Source organism: Bradysia coprophila, unplaced genomic scaffold, assembly GCF_014529535.1.
Source record: "Bradysia coprophila strain Holo2 unplaced genomic scaffold, BU_Bcop_v1 contig_732, whole genome shotgun sequence".
NCBI classification, from domain to species: domain Eukaryota; kingdom Metazoa; phylum Arthropoda; class Insecta; order Diptera; family Sciaridae; genus Bradysia; species Bradysia coprophila.
Window position 1 is genome coordinate 296767 of NW_023503972.1, and position 21299 is coordinate 318065.

A 21299-nucleotide genomic window follows, 5' to 3' on the forward strand; every position below is an offset into this window, starting at 1 on the left:
CTGAATTGTTTGTGCGACGAGTTAAGAGTTTACTGAATAGATTCCCGCAACTCTCTTTAGCAACAAAATTCAAAATGTTTGAAAAGAATTCGTTGACAAAGAACATTGTAAGCAATCAATAGAGCTAAAACTGTTATTAATAAATAGAAATTAAAATTTTTATTTCATTATTCGATACACAGGTGAATAGAAAATGCATTTTATTCTAAATCCCCTCCACTCTCCGATTCAAACATTTCTAAATCGATTAATCACGGCACATTATTTTCGATATATAATCAATACAAAATCGTTGAACACAAAACAGAAAAAGAAACGACAAGCATTTAGGTGAAATACCTGAACACGAACACGACAAATACCAGCCACCAAAAACAACATCCATAGTCTCTCGAAAAAAAAAAATTATTTCAAGGTATTATAGCTCATTAAGTGACATGAGAAATACATATTTATGCAACAAAATATTTTCATTTTACATTTTAAAACGAGAGACACACTTTTCAGCATTGAATACCTTTTACACCACAGCAGCTAAACAACTGTAGCGTCAATGCTGGAGGGAAAAAAATGTCAATACATTCGGTCAAAAGAGACTCGCACGCAGGTGGATATTTTTGAACCGCCCAATAGATCCACCCCAAAGATGATTTAACATCATCATCAGCATTAAAGGAAAGTTTTCCATTAACCAGACCAAAACCATCCGGGTCATAATCGACCATTCAGTGAAAATGAGTTTCCATCTACCGCAGTGCGAGCCGCAGTGGGAGCCGCAGTGGCGTCGACTATACGGTGGTTAGATGAAAAAAAAATTCTTGTGACCCTTTGGGTAAAACTCAATTTGGTCTTGCCTCCCATTAGCAAAGCGAGAGTCGATGCCTCTGATCTACCGTTGACCCATGACCATGATCCTACTGACCGAGAATTGAGAAATTCTGTACTGATACGTACAATTAACAGTATAGTAATACACTACCAACAACTGTGCAAATAATTTTCTGCTTTCTTGGTTACTTTTCTTTAGTGTGACCAACGCAAGAAGTGGAGTGGAGTTGGAGACCCTATAAAACTTGGGTTTGGAGACCTCGAACGATGTAGTTGACAATTTTTAACCGTCTCATTTCAGTTAGGAAAGGCACTTAAAACTGACGACAGAATATCTCCAATCGTATATGCTCCTACACGGTTTTGGGCAACCACTCGACTATCGAGTTCAAGGCGAGCTGTTAGGTAGATAGCCTATGTTGTTCAGCCTAGTCTAAGTCTATACTTTAATATAGAGATGTAGGCAGCTCAAAATTGTATAATCAGATGAGTAGGGTAAGACAAGAATTATTCAGCTTTGGATACCAGCAAAGATTTGGTCTTAAATATTGCAACCAGCAAAGCTGTAAGCCCCTAACAATCACTGTACAAAAAAAGATTAAATAAATCAGAGAACAAATGTTTTCTGTCCCGCTCTCTCAACTCACCTAAATTAAATATTTCATTTCCAATTAATTAAACACTCAATCTGCATTCAATTTTATTCAACATTAGTATCCAATTTCACATTATATTAATATTCATATATATTGATGACTGCCTCTGGGATTGTTTATACTGTTGATGCCGTTCGCTTTGTCAACAAAACAAGCTGTTTAGCGTGTTGTTCAGATTTGTTTAGCAGAAGAAAAAAAACTTTTTCTCATTTTTCACTCAACAAAGCACTATGCGAAGTAATTTGAATATTACATACACTTCCATTGTGGTCGTCTTGCATATTATAATTATATACAAAATGTGTATTCGAATATATATTTGCGGTTTTGGTTAATCAATTAGCACAAAATATATTGAATGTTGATAATCCGTATGCAGTTTTATGTGGTTGTATTAATAGCACGATATAACCATGCAGATGAGTTCATAAAGAGTGGAAAAATTACTTTTTATTTCGCGCACATAAAACAACAATTTCGTACCCAGTTTTACACCGATTTAATCACACATTTGCTGGTTGATTGAAATTACATCACAGATTTAAAGGTACGTATAACATACACAGCACACGATCGTAGATGATAGTTTTGTGATAGTTTCGTGTATAATATACACAGAAATGACTAAAATATGACAACAACAACAAAAACAACAACTCTACAAATTCTCTACGAATATAAATTGTACGAGAGGTGTGTTGTCTCCATATAAAATACTCTGTTCACTCTGCGACATCAACACAAAAAATTTCTTTTTTTTTAAATAATTTTTTGTTCCTTAAACGTCTGTTGTAAATAATTTATTTTTAAACAAAAAAAAATTCATAAAATTCTATCAACAAAACGTACTAATAATCAAAATTAAAGAGCACCATCAGCAGCAGCGCTGAGTAACAACACACCCGAAACGATTGTAACATTAGTTTCATCGAACACAACGAAATTTATATTTAATATTAATAAACAGAAACGATTTTTTCGTTGAACATATAACACACTTCCCGACGACCGTAGCGCAATTTCAGAACTGCGAGAACACTCACGCTATAGTAAGTTGGTGGTGCCGCGGAATTATATTATTTACATCTGTAGAAAAACCAGAATAGCACGAAAAATCAAAAATAAAAAAAATGAGAAACGTTTTAAATGCATGAGTGTATAATAAATCCATTGGTCCGCGTATTATACTTATATATAGCTTGTACTAGCTCAAGAGGGGCCCCACGATTATAGTATATGTTCAATGTTATTAATGTTAGCCAGGCAGGGCACTCTTCAGAGATTCAAATATATACTCACTCTCTAATCTTTCTGTGTATTATAACTATACATTCATTGAATCTAAGCATTAATAGTATTTTCGGTGTGTTGTTTTTTGTAATAAAACAACAAAAAAATTCAAAACAAAAATGCTTTGAATGGTCTCTTTAAATTCCTCTCTATATCTCTCTCCGTTCAAAAGAGTCTGTTGTTCTCTTCCAAATCCTCTATGTTGCGCATTGTACTTACATCACTGGGTGTATGGTAGCTTTGAAGGTAATTTATCGAAAAATTATCATATGAATGATGCAGGAATTCATTGTTAAATTTTACGACTCTCTGTGTTCCACATTGTTTTGCTTATAACTTATTTTTATGTTTATTGTTCGCAAAGATTCGGAACACAATCGTCAACACAATCGCCATAATAACAGTAGAGAAATGACATTAATAAACAAAACTTTATCAATAAAAGACATTAGGAGTACAGTTAACCATCGAATTGGATTCCGGATAGCTTTCAAGAACATTAATTTTTCCTAATGAGTGTGTCTGTGTGGAGAGATGAAAGCCTAGGCTATCAACAATATGGCGCTGAAAAGATATTTTCGGGTCTAATGAGTATATATAGAGATGCCTGACTAATCAGTGACTAGGATTAGGAGAATGGCAGTGGAAAGATATTTCAGAGTGTTTCCACGCGTAGATGGGAGACTGCGCTTAAAGCTCAGGTCCCGAAGGATATGAGTCTACAGGCTGAAAATCCTGGAACTGCCAGATATTCATTTCATTTCATTTATTTCAGTTTCAAAGTGATTACAAATACAAAAAACATCTGCGTAGCTCTAGTGTGACGAAATCAATTCGAAAGAGCTGGTCCTAATTAGTTTGTGTAGAGATAGCAATCTGCTAGGCTGAAAACCCTGGCACTGAAAGGATATTTTGATTTATCAATTTGTTTTTATGAAAATTATGTGAAGTTTCAGGTCGCTTGTAAGGCCACTAATTTATACTAGTTTTTTGTTCTATCTATAATACCTAAGACCTTTGTTCGCTTTTGAGTGGTTTCTCAGTAGGTTTATAGTCGCAGTGAAACGGTTAGTCTCAGTTAGTTAAGCCAATATGGAAAACCACCCTGACCGTAACAATGCTCTAAACAAAATAAAATCGTACTCAATCGTCGTTCAGCCTTTCTAATTACCGGTTAATTTCATATAAATTATTTCTCGATTGGATTGACTATTTACATCGCGTTTGACCAGAGATAGAAAATCAGATGTAATCGTTGACTGTGTGGCAACACTGCACACATTTGTCTCGCGCGCACTAAACGCACTCATTGTAAACTGTCATTTAGTTTTGACGTTTTCCAGAACGTTCATGATTTGTACATTTGACATTTAGATTGGTATATAAGAACGATTTATGTATCGGAGAGAAACAGATCCATCTCAGCTCTCATCGAGTTCAGATCTCAATAAATAAATAATTATGGAGGAAACATTTCTTGTTTCATTACTGCTTCCCCATAAATTGGTGACCCCGACGTTCAGCCTTATGCTGCGAACACGTCTTTTTATAACCAATTTCTATTTTAGCATAATCATACTTGCTAAAATACACAAATTGGTCAACGCGATGTTCACAAAGTTTTTACTCTGAACAAGTCAGGCTTCTGATAAGGTCATAGCATATCGGTGATCACGAGTAGCTTCAAGCAACTCTTCTGACTGCTACCTACTAGCACAGTCATAATAAATCAGAATAATTTCTGCTCTCAACGAGAAAGCACCTTTCTCTTCAGCAACATTCTCAACCAATTCATTTTAACTGGCTTGCAGCCATAAAATTCAGTTGGTCAGACTGACGCACGTGAAGGTAGTCACACTGATAGCTCAACGCTGTGATAACAGTATTGTACTGTTTGCTTTATGGCGTCATCAACTAGGTGAGCCCGTCGCTCAAAACACCTACTCAGGACTACAACCAATTCATTTTTGCTAGCAAATTGGTTAGTCAAACTTTTATAAGATCGTCGAAGTATGAAGACTGCTATAGCCGTTAAGCGCAGTCAAATTATTTAATATCCGAACACAGTTTAGCTCATACGTGAATTAATTGCTACTGTTCACCCGAATTAAATTTAAAGATACTTAATGACACAGACAAGGGAACTTTCGCTCCAACGTCCTAACTACGCATCAACGCTTCGTTCGTTGAGCTCTTCAACTCGTTGAATAGTAATTGGACCAGGACTTTGTGTCTTCTATGCACAGTTACGGTTTAAGCCTGTCCTACTGCATCGCACAAATCCGTTGACTACCATCATCACTAGTTTTCTTGTCTCAGCTGGAACCTTTTCGACAAACGACTCGTTTCTCGGTTCCACCTGCGATTTATTTTCTAACTCAGCTCTTTCGTTCTCTTACTCAGACTCGGCTGCTCAGCCCACCTGATAGAACGAAAATTAAAGGTTGAAAGCTTCAATAATGTTTACCAACTAAAGGTTTCACTTTCCCTGCTCAGAACCCTCTGTGTCACGAAAGTAGCCTGGTAGCCGTTACTTTTGGAAGGCTAAGCAATACCTGGTTAAAAGTATATTTGCTTTTCGATGTCAGCTCTCATTATCTATCGAGCATGGGAATCCCTAGCTTCTGCTATATTCCGGTAATTGCAGTAGATATGATCATTTTTGCATCAAGCCAGGCGCTTAAATTCTTGAGCACATCCGTGCGCGGTAACGCGACATTTTTTCATCATTGTGCGGATTATGAATGTTTATTCAACGCGTGTCTGTTGTTTATAAGTTCACCCGCTGGTGGTAATCGATGCTGATTCACTAACTTGGCGTAAGCCCAGTTCATCAGTTTTCAACCTCACTCATGGCATCTCGGTCGTCCGATGGTTTTGAAAAACTTAACCTAACGCGTTTTTCCGGAAATTTTTCCTCATCGGCCCTCCGGCTCTCGAGCGTTGCTGCGACAAAGACACGCTTCGCAATTTCTCCGAGCACCTTCAGTTTCAAGAATTCAAGATTACACTTAGAATTATGACAGCACGGGATTTGACTTTTTCTGTCATCCTTTGACGCTTACAAGTAGTTAATTCTCACTTTTCGTGGCGGTCACGTTGCCCTTAAAAGTAATTGACTGACCGTCAACTATCTCTATTAAACTCAATCTTCGTCGGCTATCGTCGATTGATTGTGAGATATGATGTATACAGCTTTGAATGTCCCGCGGCAATTTCGATCGTTCCCCTCACGGAACACGTTGCTAAGCTAGCAATATCTGCCTATTCGGTCTTCAAACCGCTCTTTACATTCGTCAACCAACGCAAAACTGCCTCTTTCGGTTGATATTCGTATTCCATACGGAATAACTAAAGGTTTCCATTTACGTATTGACATTGTCAAAACCACTTCCCTATTCGGAAGGTTTCAAATGTCTAACACGTACTCGCTTCGTTCAGCGTACTCACACGTTGTACATGTAAGAGTTCTGGTTCCGATTACAAGAAACTCAAACTTGTTCATCGTCAGACCCCGTCAAGCTACCCTCGCTTAAACGGTCAACCAACGCAACCTGCCTCTTACGGTTGATTTATTTTCCAAGCGTTTACAGAGCTATGACTCTGAGTAAATCAATTTTCTAATATGAGCTCCATATTACCAACGCAGCGATCGGTGGAGTTAATCAGTTCAAATACAACGACTGTCCACCTATCCACCTATAATCGTGAATTATTATGCGTTTACGCTTTGATCAAGCGCTTCTAATTGGGTTGGAAGCCTGCAAGCAAGACTGATCACAAGCCATTCATTTTTTGATTTTAAATCAAAAGCCCTCGATCAAACATTCAGCTTTCTTCACGAAAGAATGTTTCCGGGCAGTTCAAAATCTTTCGCTTTCGAATATGTTCCAGTCGAATATCCGAAGCATCAACGACAAGTTCCCACCGTAGTGAACCCATTGAAAATTATTGGAGCACAGCAAGCGAATTGGACAAACATGTACCTACTCTCCGATCCACGTGGCTCACGAATCCAAATGTATCAGCACAGCACATTTCGCACAACGATTTTATATGAAACTTTATATTAATTTGTAAAAACTCCACATTGTGTTTAGCTTAAGATTTTGATTTGTGATTCATTTTTTTGCGAGTTCTTTCTATTTTGTCAAAATCCCTAGTCTTTTCTAAGAGGGGAGTTATGTGGCAACACTGCACACATTTGTCTCGCGCGCACTAAACGCACTCATTGTAAACTGTCATTTAGTTTTGACGTTTTCCAGAACGTTCATGATTTGTACATTTGACATTTAGATTGGTATATAAGAACGATTTATGTATCGGAGAGAAACAGATCCATCTCAGCTCTCATCGAGTTCAGATCTCAATAAATAAATAATTATGGAGGAAACATTTCTTGTTTCATTACTGCTTCCCCATAACTGTCTTAATGTAACTGTTACATTTACCGATAAACGTTGGTATTTGTTACACATTTACCGGTAAACGTTGGTATTCGTTACACATTTACCGGTAAGCGTTGTTATACGTTTCACATTTACGTGTTAACATTGGTAGAGGTTAAACATGTACCGGTAAACGTTACACTCACCGGTACATTTCTTTTAAAAAAATATCGATTGGATTGACTTTTACTAATATACATCCTGACTGTCTGCCTGTTAACTGCATTGAGTGGAAAAAAAGGTTTTCACTGAAGCCATTTTTCGATTTACAAGATTTGGTTATCGATAATGTACATCAATACAAGAAAACCAAGTCTTTCTTTACAAAATAATGTCTCAATGATTTGAAATCAATCAGCATTGCTGTGTACTGCTTCTACGATGTTACACAGAATTTTGTATGACTAAACAACGTTTAATCACACTCTCCAAAGCGGATATTTTTAATGGATTTGTTTTTGTCGTTAATTGTTTGTGTATATTACGGTGCATAATATGCACGGCATATAGTGCCGTTACGAATTTATCGTCTCCAGATGAAAAGGAAGAATAAATAAATCTTTTATCTAGCAATGAAATCATTAAAACTCCCATAAATATTTTGTACATCGTGAGGAGCTGTAAGACAACTTATTTAAAGTGTGGCAATGGGCCATATATTATAAAAAAAAACTTTCTATAAGTCCTTTCCAGGTCAAAATCTTTATTTTTTTTTGTAAATATTGACACACCCTCAATCATCTGTCTTATGTACACAACTTGGTCTTTCTTTATCGGTGACCCCATTTACCGATTTTAGGACAATAATTTTCTCTCGATACAAAGTACTCACGTTCTCAGAACACATACATTGTAACGTTAGCACTCCCATAATTATTTGAAAATCATACTTCGGATAATTAAATTGATGCAGATGTGTATCATATCATTCCGTTTACTTCACACACATATATTACAAATTACAGCATTATCTTGCCCTCATTTTGCATGACTACTGTACCCCCGACGGTCGTTTGTTTGAATTAATCAATATTAAATTGATTGAAGATAATAATTAGATGCCAAACCTAAAATTTCACTAGGTTTTTAGGTTCTCGTGCACTACACAAAGAGAAATGTTCGTGTCGGATCATTAAGGGACTGTAGTTTTTGATGAAATCGTTTCAGGGACGTTGGAATTTCTTGTGGAGGGATTAACTGAATTTAGTTTTGGAGAATTTGATTGATGATTGGTAATATTCTGCGTTTACTAAAATAGGGAAAAAGTGAATTCCGACATAGTTTCTGATTAGGGAGTTGTGGCGGGTAGAAATTGTTTTCACATAAATTTCGTTTAACAAATAAAAATCTAGAATCAGTCTTATTATTCCGTTGCAAGTCGAGTTCGCATACCGATACCAAAGTCAGAAAATAAAAATCTATTGTTCAACGAAATTTTTGTGGAAACATTTACAAACCACAACAAGTCCCAAACACAATCTTCAACAATCATAATTTGTCTGTTACAACAGCCGAAAAACTTCGACAGTCAGGACGAAATATTCATATTCACCATTCAGCAAAGACCTAGAGCGCGTCAATTAATTATTTCGAATTTGCTATGAAATTAGTCATTCCCATACTTCAATGTCTCCCGTACACAATAATGCACAATTTTATAACCTCCATGCGAACAGCATACACAATCCCCGTAGAGTGTGTGCGCAGTTTCTATGGAGCTATTCATAGAATATTTACGAGAAATCTAATAAGGCCTCCATTGTTCCTCTCATACAAATATATGAAGCTCACTACGGGCTACGAAATACCCAATAAAAGTGGCGATTGGTTGAACAACATCAGAACAGTTAGTTTCTCAGTAGTTTGAAATTCTATCTTAAAAACGTTTCAACCATTCATCCGAATGAAATTACAATCAATTTCCTGATTTTCTTTCGGTGTAGAATCGACCGATTTAGTGGATAATGTGAAATTGTCTACAGTCTACAATACATTATAAACCCAACTATGTACTGGGAACATCGTTAAAACATCAAATCAGTTATTTCCTGCCTCGGCGTAATAAATATTAATTACATTCATGTCATAAACATAATTATATTAAAAGTTATTAGTTGCGATAAGAAAATGATTTTTTTTTTCTCGTGCTAAGTGTGTTCATTGGGGAGCGTCCATGTATTACTTTAACAAGGACGATTACATTCATGTTTGACGCGATCGATGGCTTTAATTGGTCTGGAAATTTCTGGTTACAGCAAATCTCAATACTGTTGGTCAACACTTACTCAATTATAATTATCAAGCATATCAGCAGTTGTGGAACTACTACTTCATTCGAGACTTCATTGGATTAAGTAATTTAAAGAGATTGACTCAAAATCTTTTACTTCAATTTTTTAAACATCATTTTTGTTGTTGCATTAGTCAGAGCTTGTCGTTTACTGAAATCGTTTTCGATAGCAGATGGAAATTTACTTCGAAATATGAATCACCAGTATTCTAAATCTTAAAATCACAAAAAAGTTCACCCTACCTAAGTAATTATTTCGATTCTCTTCACCCACCCATGAACTTTACGTAATGTGTGAACAACCGTTTGCCAACATTTAAATTATTGGAAACTGACTTCATGTGAACGAAGCGAGACGATTGCCCGTTTAGTAATTACTTCAAGTTTAACAATTCGAAAACAATTGCTGTCAATTGCTTATAAGTGAAATATTTATGGGTTTAAGCATCTCAAATCGATGCAAAATCGAAAAATTTTCATATACAGTGATCGTCAGTGAACTTTAGACATGAATTTGCTCCAGCTGGAACACTCACACAAAGGAAACTGGTGCTACGTATTTAACCTGTTTTTCTACTACCTCGTAAGTGCGACTATTTCACCTGTGTAAAGAAGCATGTTTGTATGAGTGGACCAGCTGAAGCAAATTATTGTCTTAATCTCACTGACGTCGATGAAATATTAATGGAAATATTTCCCGCTCCAACTTTCCATCTCTCCAATTATGTTCTCTACAAAACCTTCAATTTCTCTTCACATTTTCTATACTGTCCTCCTTCTAAGCCAAATCATGTAACTCAGAATGTTTATCTGCCTTTAAATGTTCACTTGCTGGCAAGTTTTGACCTTAAATAAATTGAAATGTTTATGCAAATCTAAAATAGAATTTGATATGATGTACACACACAGAGCCCGTGTAAAGTGCAAGATAGTTTCATGTCACCGACGAAAATGTCACGACAAGCTGAAAACATTTTTCTATGTCAATGAACTCTCTTCCTCATAGCGTTAAATTAAGTCAGCATTTCACATATTTACATTCATCATGGCTATTTACTATTATCGAATTGATGATGCTTTTTGTTGTGAGGTTTCTGTTTCAGTTTGTGCTGGCTAGTAAATAGCCAATATCAGAATAATAAAATTGAAATTGATATTTCAGGCAGGCCATGTGCATTTACACAAAAAAAAAAGAATTAATGCATTTCGTCGAGAATGTAAAATTGTACAAATCTAACGTATAAATAAATAATAATTCTGTCGGCAGCATTCTATCCCATTGCATAATGCATAAATGGTTAGAGTGACAGTGCAACAATGAGTTCGAAAACTATTTTTGTGTTCATGGCATCGAAAGTAATCAACTTTTTACAAGTTTACGAGTAGTATGCACAGTACAGTGACTAACATTCTAAAACCAACCATCGTATGGAATTTAATTGTTTAAGGTTACCGGGTGTTTAAATTGTTTTTTACATGCTACATGCGTCGAAAACCGTACTTTTTATGTTTCAAGCACTTCTTTCGACGCTCTCAGCAAGTAAAATCCATTACGTAACTCGGGATAAAAATGAAAAGTCTCGTTTTCGTGTGTTTATTGACTTAGGCCTCGCCTCGGATCAACAAAATTCACACGAAAACTCTACTCTTCATCTTTTTATCCCTAGTCATGTAAAATACTATTTGGTTTCTCAAGACTTAAAAAAATTAAAAGAATATCCCTGTAGGCCTGCCCTGACTTCGGGGAATGTGAGATATTGAACCCGTATCTTTTTTTAGAATTTGAAAAAATTGTTTAAGCATAGGGAGCGAAGCTTATACCATTTTTGGTTTTCAGCAGATTCTTCATAATTTCCCGCACCAAATTTGACAGTCTTGATACATCAAGTCCAAGTTTGAAGTTGTAGTGGTAAAACTGGACAAAGACAAATAGGTAAAAAAAAGTTTTGATTGTTTCTGTCGATCAGCTGAAAAACAACTGAAGAAAACTCATCCTAAAATTTTCCATTTTTTTAATGTGGGAAAATGTAAGAAAATTCAAGAAAATATTTGACAACGTTTTTCCAAAAATAGTCCTTGAACTGTAGGCTATTCCGAACGACACATTTAGTTTGTTTGGGATAAAAGCGAAATTATAACAGAATGTTTACTTATGGTACTTAAATTCTTTATCAGAGCCGACTGGCTACTAGCCCTTCTCACGTTTAAAAAAATCTGTTTCAAAACTTCCAGAGGATCTCGTATATCCATCTGATTCTGAACATACTCAAGCACATATAAATTGATAAAAAATTGTTTTAGAGGCGTGCAATCGACAGTCCTCTGGATGTTCTGAAACATTTTTTTTTTGGTGAGTAGGTCTACTGACTAGTGAAATTGTACTTCAAGTTTTTTTTAAGTAAACTACCTGGTAATGGGTAAAATTATTGAAATTGCTTCTTCTACTGTATCGGTAAATTTAACACAAGAATGTCCATTTCCATCATCTTGTAACATACGTACATCATAACCCAAACCTGAAAAGTTGAAAAATCCTGTTTTCGTGTGAAGATTTGCTGTTTCTGGTTTGGAGATTTTTAATTTGACAAGGTGAGGGATGCAATCATAGGAGTTGAAATAATAATCTAAATCTCCAAAAGCCATAAGTAGTACTCAGCTATTCACGAATGAAAGCAAAAATTTTGCAAAAACAAAGAAAATTTGTTTGAAAAGTGATATAAGTTCGCGTCGCACGAACTGTTAATTCGCAATTTTATACCGAGGGGTCAACGAAATCGTGTCTGTGTCGTAGTGAAACGATTGTAAGATTTATTTCGGACAGCATGTTGCAGGTAACGTATAAAATTGACAAGAGGGTGAAGGGTCAAGGTCATGTAAAAACAGAAGGAAAACTTCAATTTCCAACCTCCTTTTGTGTTAGTAAAAGCTACGATCAAAGCGCATTCAATCCAAAAGAAATATTTCTTTAACATACCCGACGTTCATCAGCATACGAGACAACAACTTAGATAAACACATCTGTGCCGAATAAATCTCTTTACATGGATAGTGGTGATAGTATTTCTGCAAATATGCGCAGCATTTCCGAAAAACATTTTCAGCAAATGCTGTTTCCAGTAGACTAACATTGTCATACGAAGGGAATTCTGGTATATTTGCCAGGGCCATATTATGCAGCAAAGGAAAATCGTTTACACAAGCAATGCATCGACACGAAAAGTGATATTTTCCGAGTAGGAACGATTGTCGCTTATATTTCGGTTGGGAAATATGACTGCCACTAATAAAAGAGAAAGATAATTACAAATACGACTGACACTGCCAATCTGCCGGGTTAAAGTAATCATTAACATAACAAGAAAGAACAATTTGTAAAGTTTTCGCAAACAGCCCAAACTTATGATTCTTCTTCCATTCAAAAAGTTAAGGTAAAGTTGAGGCATGGAATAATTAACGGAGGGAAAATCTCTCCGAGTTTGAATTGGCTGTTTCTACTTCAAATGAAAATAATGCTTTTCAAGTTTGCGAGTGAGAAAAAGAGGTTCTTTCATTACTCTCTTTTTCATTGTCTTAACAGCCCCACCGGGTACCTTCTCCCGAAAAACGCATTTCTTCATTTCTTTTTCACCCGAAACACCGAGAAAAAGACGAATTTTCTCAACTCAAGCATTTAGAATACAAACTCGATTTTAAGGTGCAAGTGATTCTGGTTGAAACCGCTAAAGCTTGTGAACACTACGCACACACCACATGGATCATGTAAGTGTGGTCGCATGCTTTCTTATTGTACTGAAACGATTTACCTATAAATCAATGTGAACCTACCCGCGAATTTCTTTCGTTAAAATTGATGATTCTTGTTACGTTAATGACTACAGAGGGCGCCATTAAAATTCAGACATGAATTTTGCTTCAGCTGCTGTTCAGCTGGTCCACTCTAATACAAACGAAACTGCTTATACGGTTTCATCACTACGACTACGACGAACGTGTGTGTAACTATCTCACCAGTGTAAACATGTATCAGCAGTCAAATTTGTATAATTGGTTCTCCTGAAAACAGCTGACTTCATGACTAAATTTTACTGACAGTTCCTGTAACTTCAATAAATGATAAAAAATCAATTCCTACTGGTAGCTTATCGATATTGCTTCTCCACACATTACAGGTTGGGTGGTGTACAATATTAAATTGCTCTTGTAATACTTGGGACAGGCATTCGGACTGCATGAATGGTTGATGAGGCTACTCAATTGATAAAGGCCAGTACCAACTATCTCATCGTCTTGTGACAAATCGTTAAAGCTGAAAACGTTGATGGTGGTGATCAGCTCAATGCGAAACATCAATTCCATCAAAATGTCTTCACACTCCCCGTTCACCAAGCTCTTGAACGGTGATTGATAGTTCAATTGATAGTAAAACAGTGCCGCGACCAGCACATGAGTGAATAAATCGGATTCCGGTCGGATCTCAAGATTGGTGGAAAGGCTATGAATTTGATGATAATGCTGCTGCGGAGACAGAGCTTCAGAATGGTTGAATGAAAATGCTGTTCGGTTGCTTGAGTCTGCTGATTGAATGAATTCAATTAGTTGTGAAATGGTTTTGAAGCTCTGCACAGCTTTCAAAAAGGTGCGGATCGTGATTTGGCCGCCAACATCCATTAAACAATCGATTATCGGACATTCGAATCGATGAAAATTTTCAAATGCCTCTAGTGAACACTTCTCTGAGCAAAACATGGTCTTGGTGCAGTTTCGGCAGGGTATTAGATGCAACGAATTTCGTTCCAAACAGTTGCTACATCGCTGATAAATGCAGTCGCTGCTCAGAACCTTTTCAAAGGGACATTCGACAATTATAATCGAACCTGATTCAATGTCCTTGTTTGTCGTAATGTATCTGCCTCCGATTGGGTCAGTTTTCAATTCTAGGCAACTGGCAGCGAACGGTATTTCTGCATGGGGTTCGACATTAAGTTGAATTTTAGCATCGTTTTCACCTCCATTCTCCTGATTGTTAGAATATTTTTGTAACAGGCACAGGCAATCGATTTTCAATTTATTCAGCTGAAGCCTACCTTCTTCCGTATAACCTTTCTCTTCGGCTAGTTTGATATTTTCCACACAAAGTTCGAATTCCCTTAAATCGAAATAGACACTAGCCCGGCTAGCGTACAGAGTAGCTAAATGTTCATCGCTTCCCTGTTCAGCGTAACACAGAGACTCATTGTAAAGCTCTAACGCCCGCTGTAACGCAAAGGTGTCTTTGCTTCGTAAAATTGATAATGCATTTTCGCGCAGTTCATTTGATTTCGAATTACTCTTTAAAGTCAACGGTCTCGATTCTTCCGTTTCACTTTTTCTACGAAATTCTTCGACAATTAACTTAATTTTTGGAACGATTCCACTGATTTTACCGAATTTGCAGTAGAGACTCAGGGCGAAATTTGGATCAAGGAAGAAATTCACATCAGACGACGAATCCATTTGCTGGAAGAGAAATTTATTTTAAATAAATTCAGATGCGGCCGGCTAAAGGTTACATGTTGCCACACCAAGTTTACTTTATGCTATTGGTGGTGGTAGTAGTAGCAGTCGTTAGTGTGTTATTTGGGTTGCGCTCATAAGGTATGTCACACAAATTATCCATGTTTCCGATGCCCCACCTACTGTGGAAAATTTGAAAGCTTATCGTCCAGCTCATAAATGTGTTTCAATGTCGAAAATCGGAAATTTGAATCAAGCAGGCTTTGATATGTGATATACCTTCCATGCATACCATTGGCATACCTGTCTAGTATACATACACTGCTAAGCATTCAAATCTTGATAAGGCTCTACATGTGGCTTAAATCGTGATAAGGTTCTCGTTTTACGTTTCACGTGTGTTCAATGGTACATGCATAAATAAAAGACGAACTTGAGACTAATTCCCCAGTGGTAATAAATTTCTGTTTTTTTTTTTTACTTGTGTGCCGGCGTAACGTAACACGACGATAAATTCCCTTTCCCCTGGCACTCTGTGCTATGAAACTCCATTCGTGATATACTTTATGAACAGAGCCTGTTAGCAATGTTTGATAAAAATTCTTGGAAACTGTAAGTACTTTTCGACGAACTTTGTAATAACTTCATCCAAAATAAAATTTGGAGAATAGATACTCTAATGCCGAAAACACACGAGCAATTCTGCGTTACTGGGATCGGCAATTATGCTGAGATTTCCATTGTAATCTGATATTCACCACAGACTAAACCAAAGAAAATGCAGAATTGCTCGTGTGTTTTCGGCCTAAGATCAAATGGCTAAAGTCGAAAACACACGAGATACGACCAATCTTGCGTTCCGAGATCGAAAATTACTCTGCGTTTTCATTTGTAATCCGATTCAAGGCATAAACGTTAAACAATGGAAAACGCAGTTTAATGGTCAAACTAAGCAACGCAAAATTGCACGAGTGTCTTTGGTTTAAAGTTAACATCGGCCCAATTCGCAAAGATACCGAAAGTTACTCTTGCTTCGGAAAATCATTCTCTTGAAGTAAACAATAAATTACTTGAAAGTGGGAGAAAGACACGAAGATTGTTGAATCAGAACAAGTAAACTTGACGGTAAAGCTTGAATCTTCAATCTATATTTTTCAACATCCCATACGCTTTATAAATGTGATGGGCATTAAAATACCTACTTCAATAGAAATACAGACAAAAATGGTTTTCATTCCAATTTTTTTTTATCTTCAAAAAGGGTGCTACGTGCTGTGATTTACCCTATGGGGTATATAGTTCAAATGAAAATATGAATTTTATCGAGAAAAAAAAATATTTTGAGTCCGCATACGTAAGGTGGATTGAATGAAATTTTGAGGAGTTTCCTCAAGTTTAGGTTTCGAGTAAGTGATTTTAGTGGTAAAAAATGTTAAAAGAAAAACAATGGAAAACCGACTCACCTTCACTGTGACCGGAACAATTAATCCAAAATACACTTGACGGCAAAAACGTTCAAGAAAATTCACCACTGCACCACCGCAATTATTTTTTTTGGAAATAAAGAAAATCGAAAAAAAATGTCTATCTCAGTACCAAAATGACATACACTGCAGTAGACACTTTTATTTATAGGTAGTATTTATACACACAACACGAATCAACACACCAAGTCCAAAATATCCATACATTTAGGATATTATTAAGTAAAAATCAATAAAAGTTGAAAATTTCGATAGCAAAGTGATTTCTTGTTATGCACACAATATCAAATGTAAATCAATCCGTTGTGCGGATACAATGAGAACAAAGGTTTCTTGGTCAGATTTTGTTTTTGTGATTTAATCCAATTTCACCAAGTTTATCGACAAGAAAAAGGAAAACACAACACCACACACCGATATTCTTCATTATTTCGTCCCGACCATTTTCATGCTCATTTTCGTGTTCGTCTTACTTGACGTCTACTGAAGAAATCGAGAGAGTTGTTTTCTTTACATTTTTACGTAAAACGTAAGAGAAATGTGTGTGAGAGAGAAAATTCTATTTTACCAGAGAAAAGAGAAATATTTGTGGTGTGTGAGTTGTGGCATTTGATTGTTGTTTTGGTTCTTGTGAATGATGGACAAAAAGAAGTTACCGGTGATCATCATCAACTTCTTCATAATAGTGTTGTGTTTTCTGTGCTATTTTCACTCATTGGATGGTAGTTTTACTTTCGACGATCAGGTGAATAATACAGATCCGAATGGAAACAACCAATCATCAATATTTATCGATTAGGTGGCGATCGTCAAAAATTCAGACGTAACGAATTGGCAGACCTCATACACGAAAATATTCGGCAATGACTTTTGGGGCCATAATCTAACCGATCCAGAAACCCACAAATCATACCGACCGTTGACCGTATTGTTTTTCCACTGGCAATATCGGTTATTTGGTTTGAATGCGTTTTTCATGAAAGCCGTCAACTTCTTCCTACACTGTCTGGTCTGCATACTGCTGGGTCATGTCTTACCAATTCTATTTCCGTCTATCGAGAAGCAATGGTTGTTGCTCGCAACAATTTTGTTCGCTGTACATCCGATTCATTGCGAGGTTATCTGTGGAGTTGTTGGCCAGTCCGAGTTAATATGTTCAATATTTTGGATTGTCGGTGTTTGGGTGATGGCACGAGGACTTCAAAGAGGTAGTGATGATTTATCAGTGCTGGACACGTCAAAACGATAAGAAGACACGAGTTTTAACATTCACTGCATTTCAGACTACCCAATTAGTATAACCAAAGACGCTTTACGTATTGGACTATTGTCCGTTCTAACCCTTCTTGCCATGCTAAGCAAAGAGACTGGAATTACAGTCCTGGTATAAAATGCTCTCCTGAAATTTCTGTCAGATTCCCTGATTGAAGTCACCTTTCCCCATGATTTCAGGTGACATGTTTGATGATGCATGTACTGGTCACCACTAACTTATCAAAATTTGTACAAAGGAGAGATTGGTCAGTAGAATTCTATCAAAGTCCAAAACGAGTGGCGTTCAATTGGATCGTAATGGTCACGCTGATTGGAATTTTGATAATTTTACGACTGTGGATCATTGACTTTAAACCTCCGATTTTCAAAGTAATGGATAATCCTGTCGGGGCAGCGGAATCGTTACTAGTCAGGGTATGTTTGTCGCACTTAGAATCGACTTCAGTTGTATCAATTTTTCAATATTGTTGCAGATTTGCAGTCAAAGTTTTTTGTATGCATTGAATTTGTGGCTGCTATTGTGTCCGGTGTGGCTGAGTTTCGATTGGGCACTTGGATCGATACGACTCATCGAAACGGTGACTGATGTTCGCATTTTACCGGCATTTTTGATTTACTCACTCCTCGCCCTTCTTATATTAAATGGATCTCGGTAATGCACAACACAATTTCTCTTCCTTTCTTTGCGTCTTAACAAAATTTCCTCTTCATCAAAGAAACATCCATACCGCCCTAGTGCTTATGATCATTCCATTTCTGCCGGCAAGTGGAATCGTTAAATTAGGATTTGTTATCGCTGAACGTGTGCTGTACATTCCATCGATTGGTTTTTGTGTTCTGGTAGTAATGGGCTATCAGCGGATTTGTGAGCATTGGCATCAGATGAGATATGTTCGTTAGAATGGAAAAGACTGTGTTCGAATTCAAATTGATCCGATTCTGATTTGCTAGGTGTTCCATGCGATTTTTGCAGCAGCTGTTATCGTCATGGTCCTAAAAACGAGACAGCGAAGCTACGAATGGATGACTGAAGAGCGGCTATTCACTTCTGGTTTGAAAGTGTGTCCAAATAATGCCAAGGTGAGGAAAGATTTTTTTTAAATTTTGACACTGTTGGTCACAGGAGGAGTTAATTGCAATTCACTAGAATTTGAATGAGAATTTTCGATAGCCGGAAGGATTCACTTTACAGAGATGAGATTCGCTGTGCCAGATTCACTAGCTTTTGACGAATTTATGGACTAGATTGTGTCAATGCGAAATTGAACTTAGATGTGAAACTGACACACCTCAAAATGAATGGTGTGGCAAATTGCCTTACTACTGACTTACAAAGCCGGTTCTGAGCCTTCACAAATCAAAATTGGGTTTCATTATACTAAGTCTTGATTTCCACTTACGAAAAAACACTCAGTTTTCTATCCGTTTACACTTTAAACAATAGAAAAGAGGCGTTGCTTAGCTAAACGGAGGCAAAACGGAGTAGTTCTTTTTGTAAGTGGAAATTAAGCCTAATTCTTCCGGCGCCTGAGAGTAACTGCCGTGCTAAGCCAAAACACAGTTTTGTACTGTTTGTGTTTGGCGAGATATTAAAAGTTTTGAGCTTTTTTTGAATTCCATTTGAAAAGAGGAATGTTTCAATGGAATACGGAAGAAGCTCAAAGCTCTTTAAAAGCAAAGACACATACACAATACGTGAGGGGTGTAACTATAGTTAGTAAGAATGTGAACACAGAGCACAAATTTGTAAATAAATTGAAAATTTTGAAGAAATTTCGTTGCGTTCACGACACTTCCCCAGTGAAAAAAAAATTGAAGTGAGTCTAAATCTGTCGAAATCAGATATCTCAAGTCTCAAAATCTATTGTCATTCAAAACTCAATGACATTTGAGAGATCTGATTTCGACAGATTTAGACATTTGTGAGAACTTTTTTTTACTCGGGTTCTGTGTCTTTAATTCATAAATGTAAAGGTTCTCAGCTTGACACTCGTTTCCCAATCACGTTTATCATTTCTACCAAATTCTACTTTAAATTGTCGCTCAATTTTAAATTTCGTGTCCTTACTGTGCCTTAATGTATACATGAATAGTTAAATGCATGAAAGAGACGTGTCACATTAGCGAATTATAACAAGCATAAAAATAAATATTTTTGCTTCTTTGCTGCAGTGTCACTAGTTAGCAGAATGTGTTTGGTATCATCGATCAAAAAGAAAAAAATGAAGTATTTGTACCGCCAGCAATTACAAGAAGCAACTTTCATTTTTCTTATAATTTGCTAATGCCAAATCTATCATTTCTGCTTTAATTGTTCAATAGACTTTGAGATAAAACGTTTTCTGTTCTCATATATTCAGTTACCTTACGGAACTATTCCGGTTCCAGTTCTAAATGAAGTTTTCCATAGCCATTTAATTACAACATTGCTGGGTGTAAATTATGACAAGACAACATGGCAAACTTCAGCATCAATTATTCATTACTATGAACCAAATTCTTTTAATTTTTGCCACATTACTGGATGATTGAACAAAAGTCCGTGGCTATGAAAATACAAAAAATTAAAGGCCCTTACTTCATGTCATTTTTTCTATATCTTTTTCGTCTAGATTTACTACAACATTGCCAAATTGTCAGCGGATAAAGGCAATACAGAACTGGCATTTAAGTATTATCACAAAGCGATTGAGTAAGCAATTTCTTGAGTGATCTTATTTCCTGTATCAAACTCAAGATTATTTCCAGGCTTTTCCCCGATTACGAATCAGCATTGATGAACTTGGGGAATCTCTACCGAGACAAGAACGATTACGACCTAGCTGAAAAGTACATAAAGAGATCGATAGAAGCTCTGTGAGTACTTCCTTTGAATGATGAATGACGAATAATCTCCATAACCATATCCTCTTTCCAGAGATGAATTTCCTGCCGCATGGATGAACCTTGGAATTGTGTTAGCTTCCCAGCACAAATATAACGAATCGCTGAACGCCTACGAAACTGCGCTTAAATATCGCAAACGTTACGCGACGTGCCACTACAATATGGGCAACTTGTACATCGAAATGAAAAACAGTGACATGGCGCTGAAGTCATGGCAACAATCGCTAACAATCGATCCGAAACAGGCGAAAGCATGGGCGAATCTATTGGCACTGATCGACAATAATGGAATGCATCGTGACGTTATTCGTTTATCAGAGGTGGCTCTACAGCATGCGCCCAATGATCCGACTATTTTGTTTACGCGAGCGAATGCTTATGGTAAATTGAATGAATTCGAGGAGGCGGAACTGATTTACAAGGAAGTGATTCAATTAAGACCGAATTACGCTTTGTATTACGTTAATTTGGGTGTCTTGTATCATCGGTGGGGCAAAAAACAGCATGCAATACGAGCGTACGAGACTGCGTTGCAAATTGATCCGCATTCAAGAAGTGTAAAAGAAAATTTGAAGAATTTGCTGAAGAGTACGGGACAAATAAATTGAAATGATGCAAACACTTGAAACAAGGTTATTCATTTAAAAAG

The 21299-nt window shown here is 36.6% G+C and overlaps 3 protein-coding genes across 6 annotated transcripts in view; 1 reads left to right on the forward strand and 2 right to left on the reverse strand.

Annotated features, from left to right (window-relative positions):
- Nucleotides 1-16967, reverse strand: part of LOC119084151 (serine/threonine-protein phosphatase 2A regulatory subunit B'' subunit alpha) — a 62124-nt gene extending 45157 nt beyond the window's left edge. For 3 of the 4 annotated variants that reach the window (XR_005089016.1, XM_037194000.1, XM_037193998.1), the window contains exon 1: nucleotides 16469-16967. The gene's annotated coding sequence lies outside the window, so the exon portion shown is untranslated. Of the gene's footprint in view, nucleotides 1-1475; nucleotides 2531-16468 lie in introns of those variants that run through there. The other variant, XM_037193999.1, reaches the window with a different exon arrangement.
- On the reverse strand, nucleotides 13641-15005 carry LOC119084154 (SET and MYND domain-containing protein 4-like). The gene has a single exon (XM_037194005.1). The coding sequence runs from the start codon at nucleotides 15003-15005 to the stop codon at nucleotides 13641-13643; it is 1365 nt and encodes a 454-aa protein (XP_037049900.1).
- Nucleotides 16968-17104: 137 nt separating the features above from the next.
- LOC119084152 (protein O-mannosyl-transferase TMTC4) lies at nucleotides 17105-21278 on the forward strand. The gene is made up of 10 exons (XM_037194001.1): nucleotides 17105-17234; nucleotides 17289-17697; nucleotides 17773-17873; nucleotides 17942-18178; nucleotides 18238-18416; nucleotides 18481-18655; nucleotides 18716-18844; nucleotides 20377-20456; nucleotides 20513-20620; nucleotides 20682-21278. Exons 1-10 carry the CDS (start codon nucleotides 17124-17126, stop codon nucleotides 21256-21258), a joined length of 2106 nt encoding a protein of 701 aa, XP_037049896.1. The 5' UTR covers nucleotides 17105-17123; the 3' UTR covers nucleotides 21259-21278.
- The last annotated feature ends 21 nt before the right edge of the window (nucleotides 21279-21299 follow it).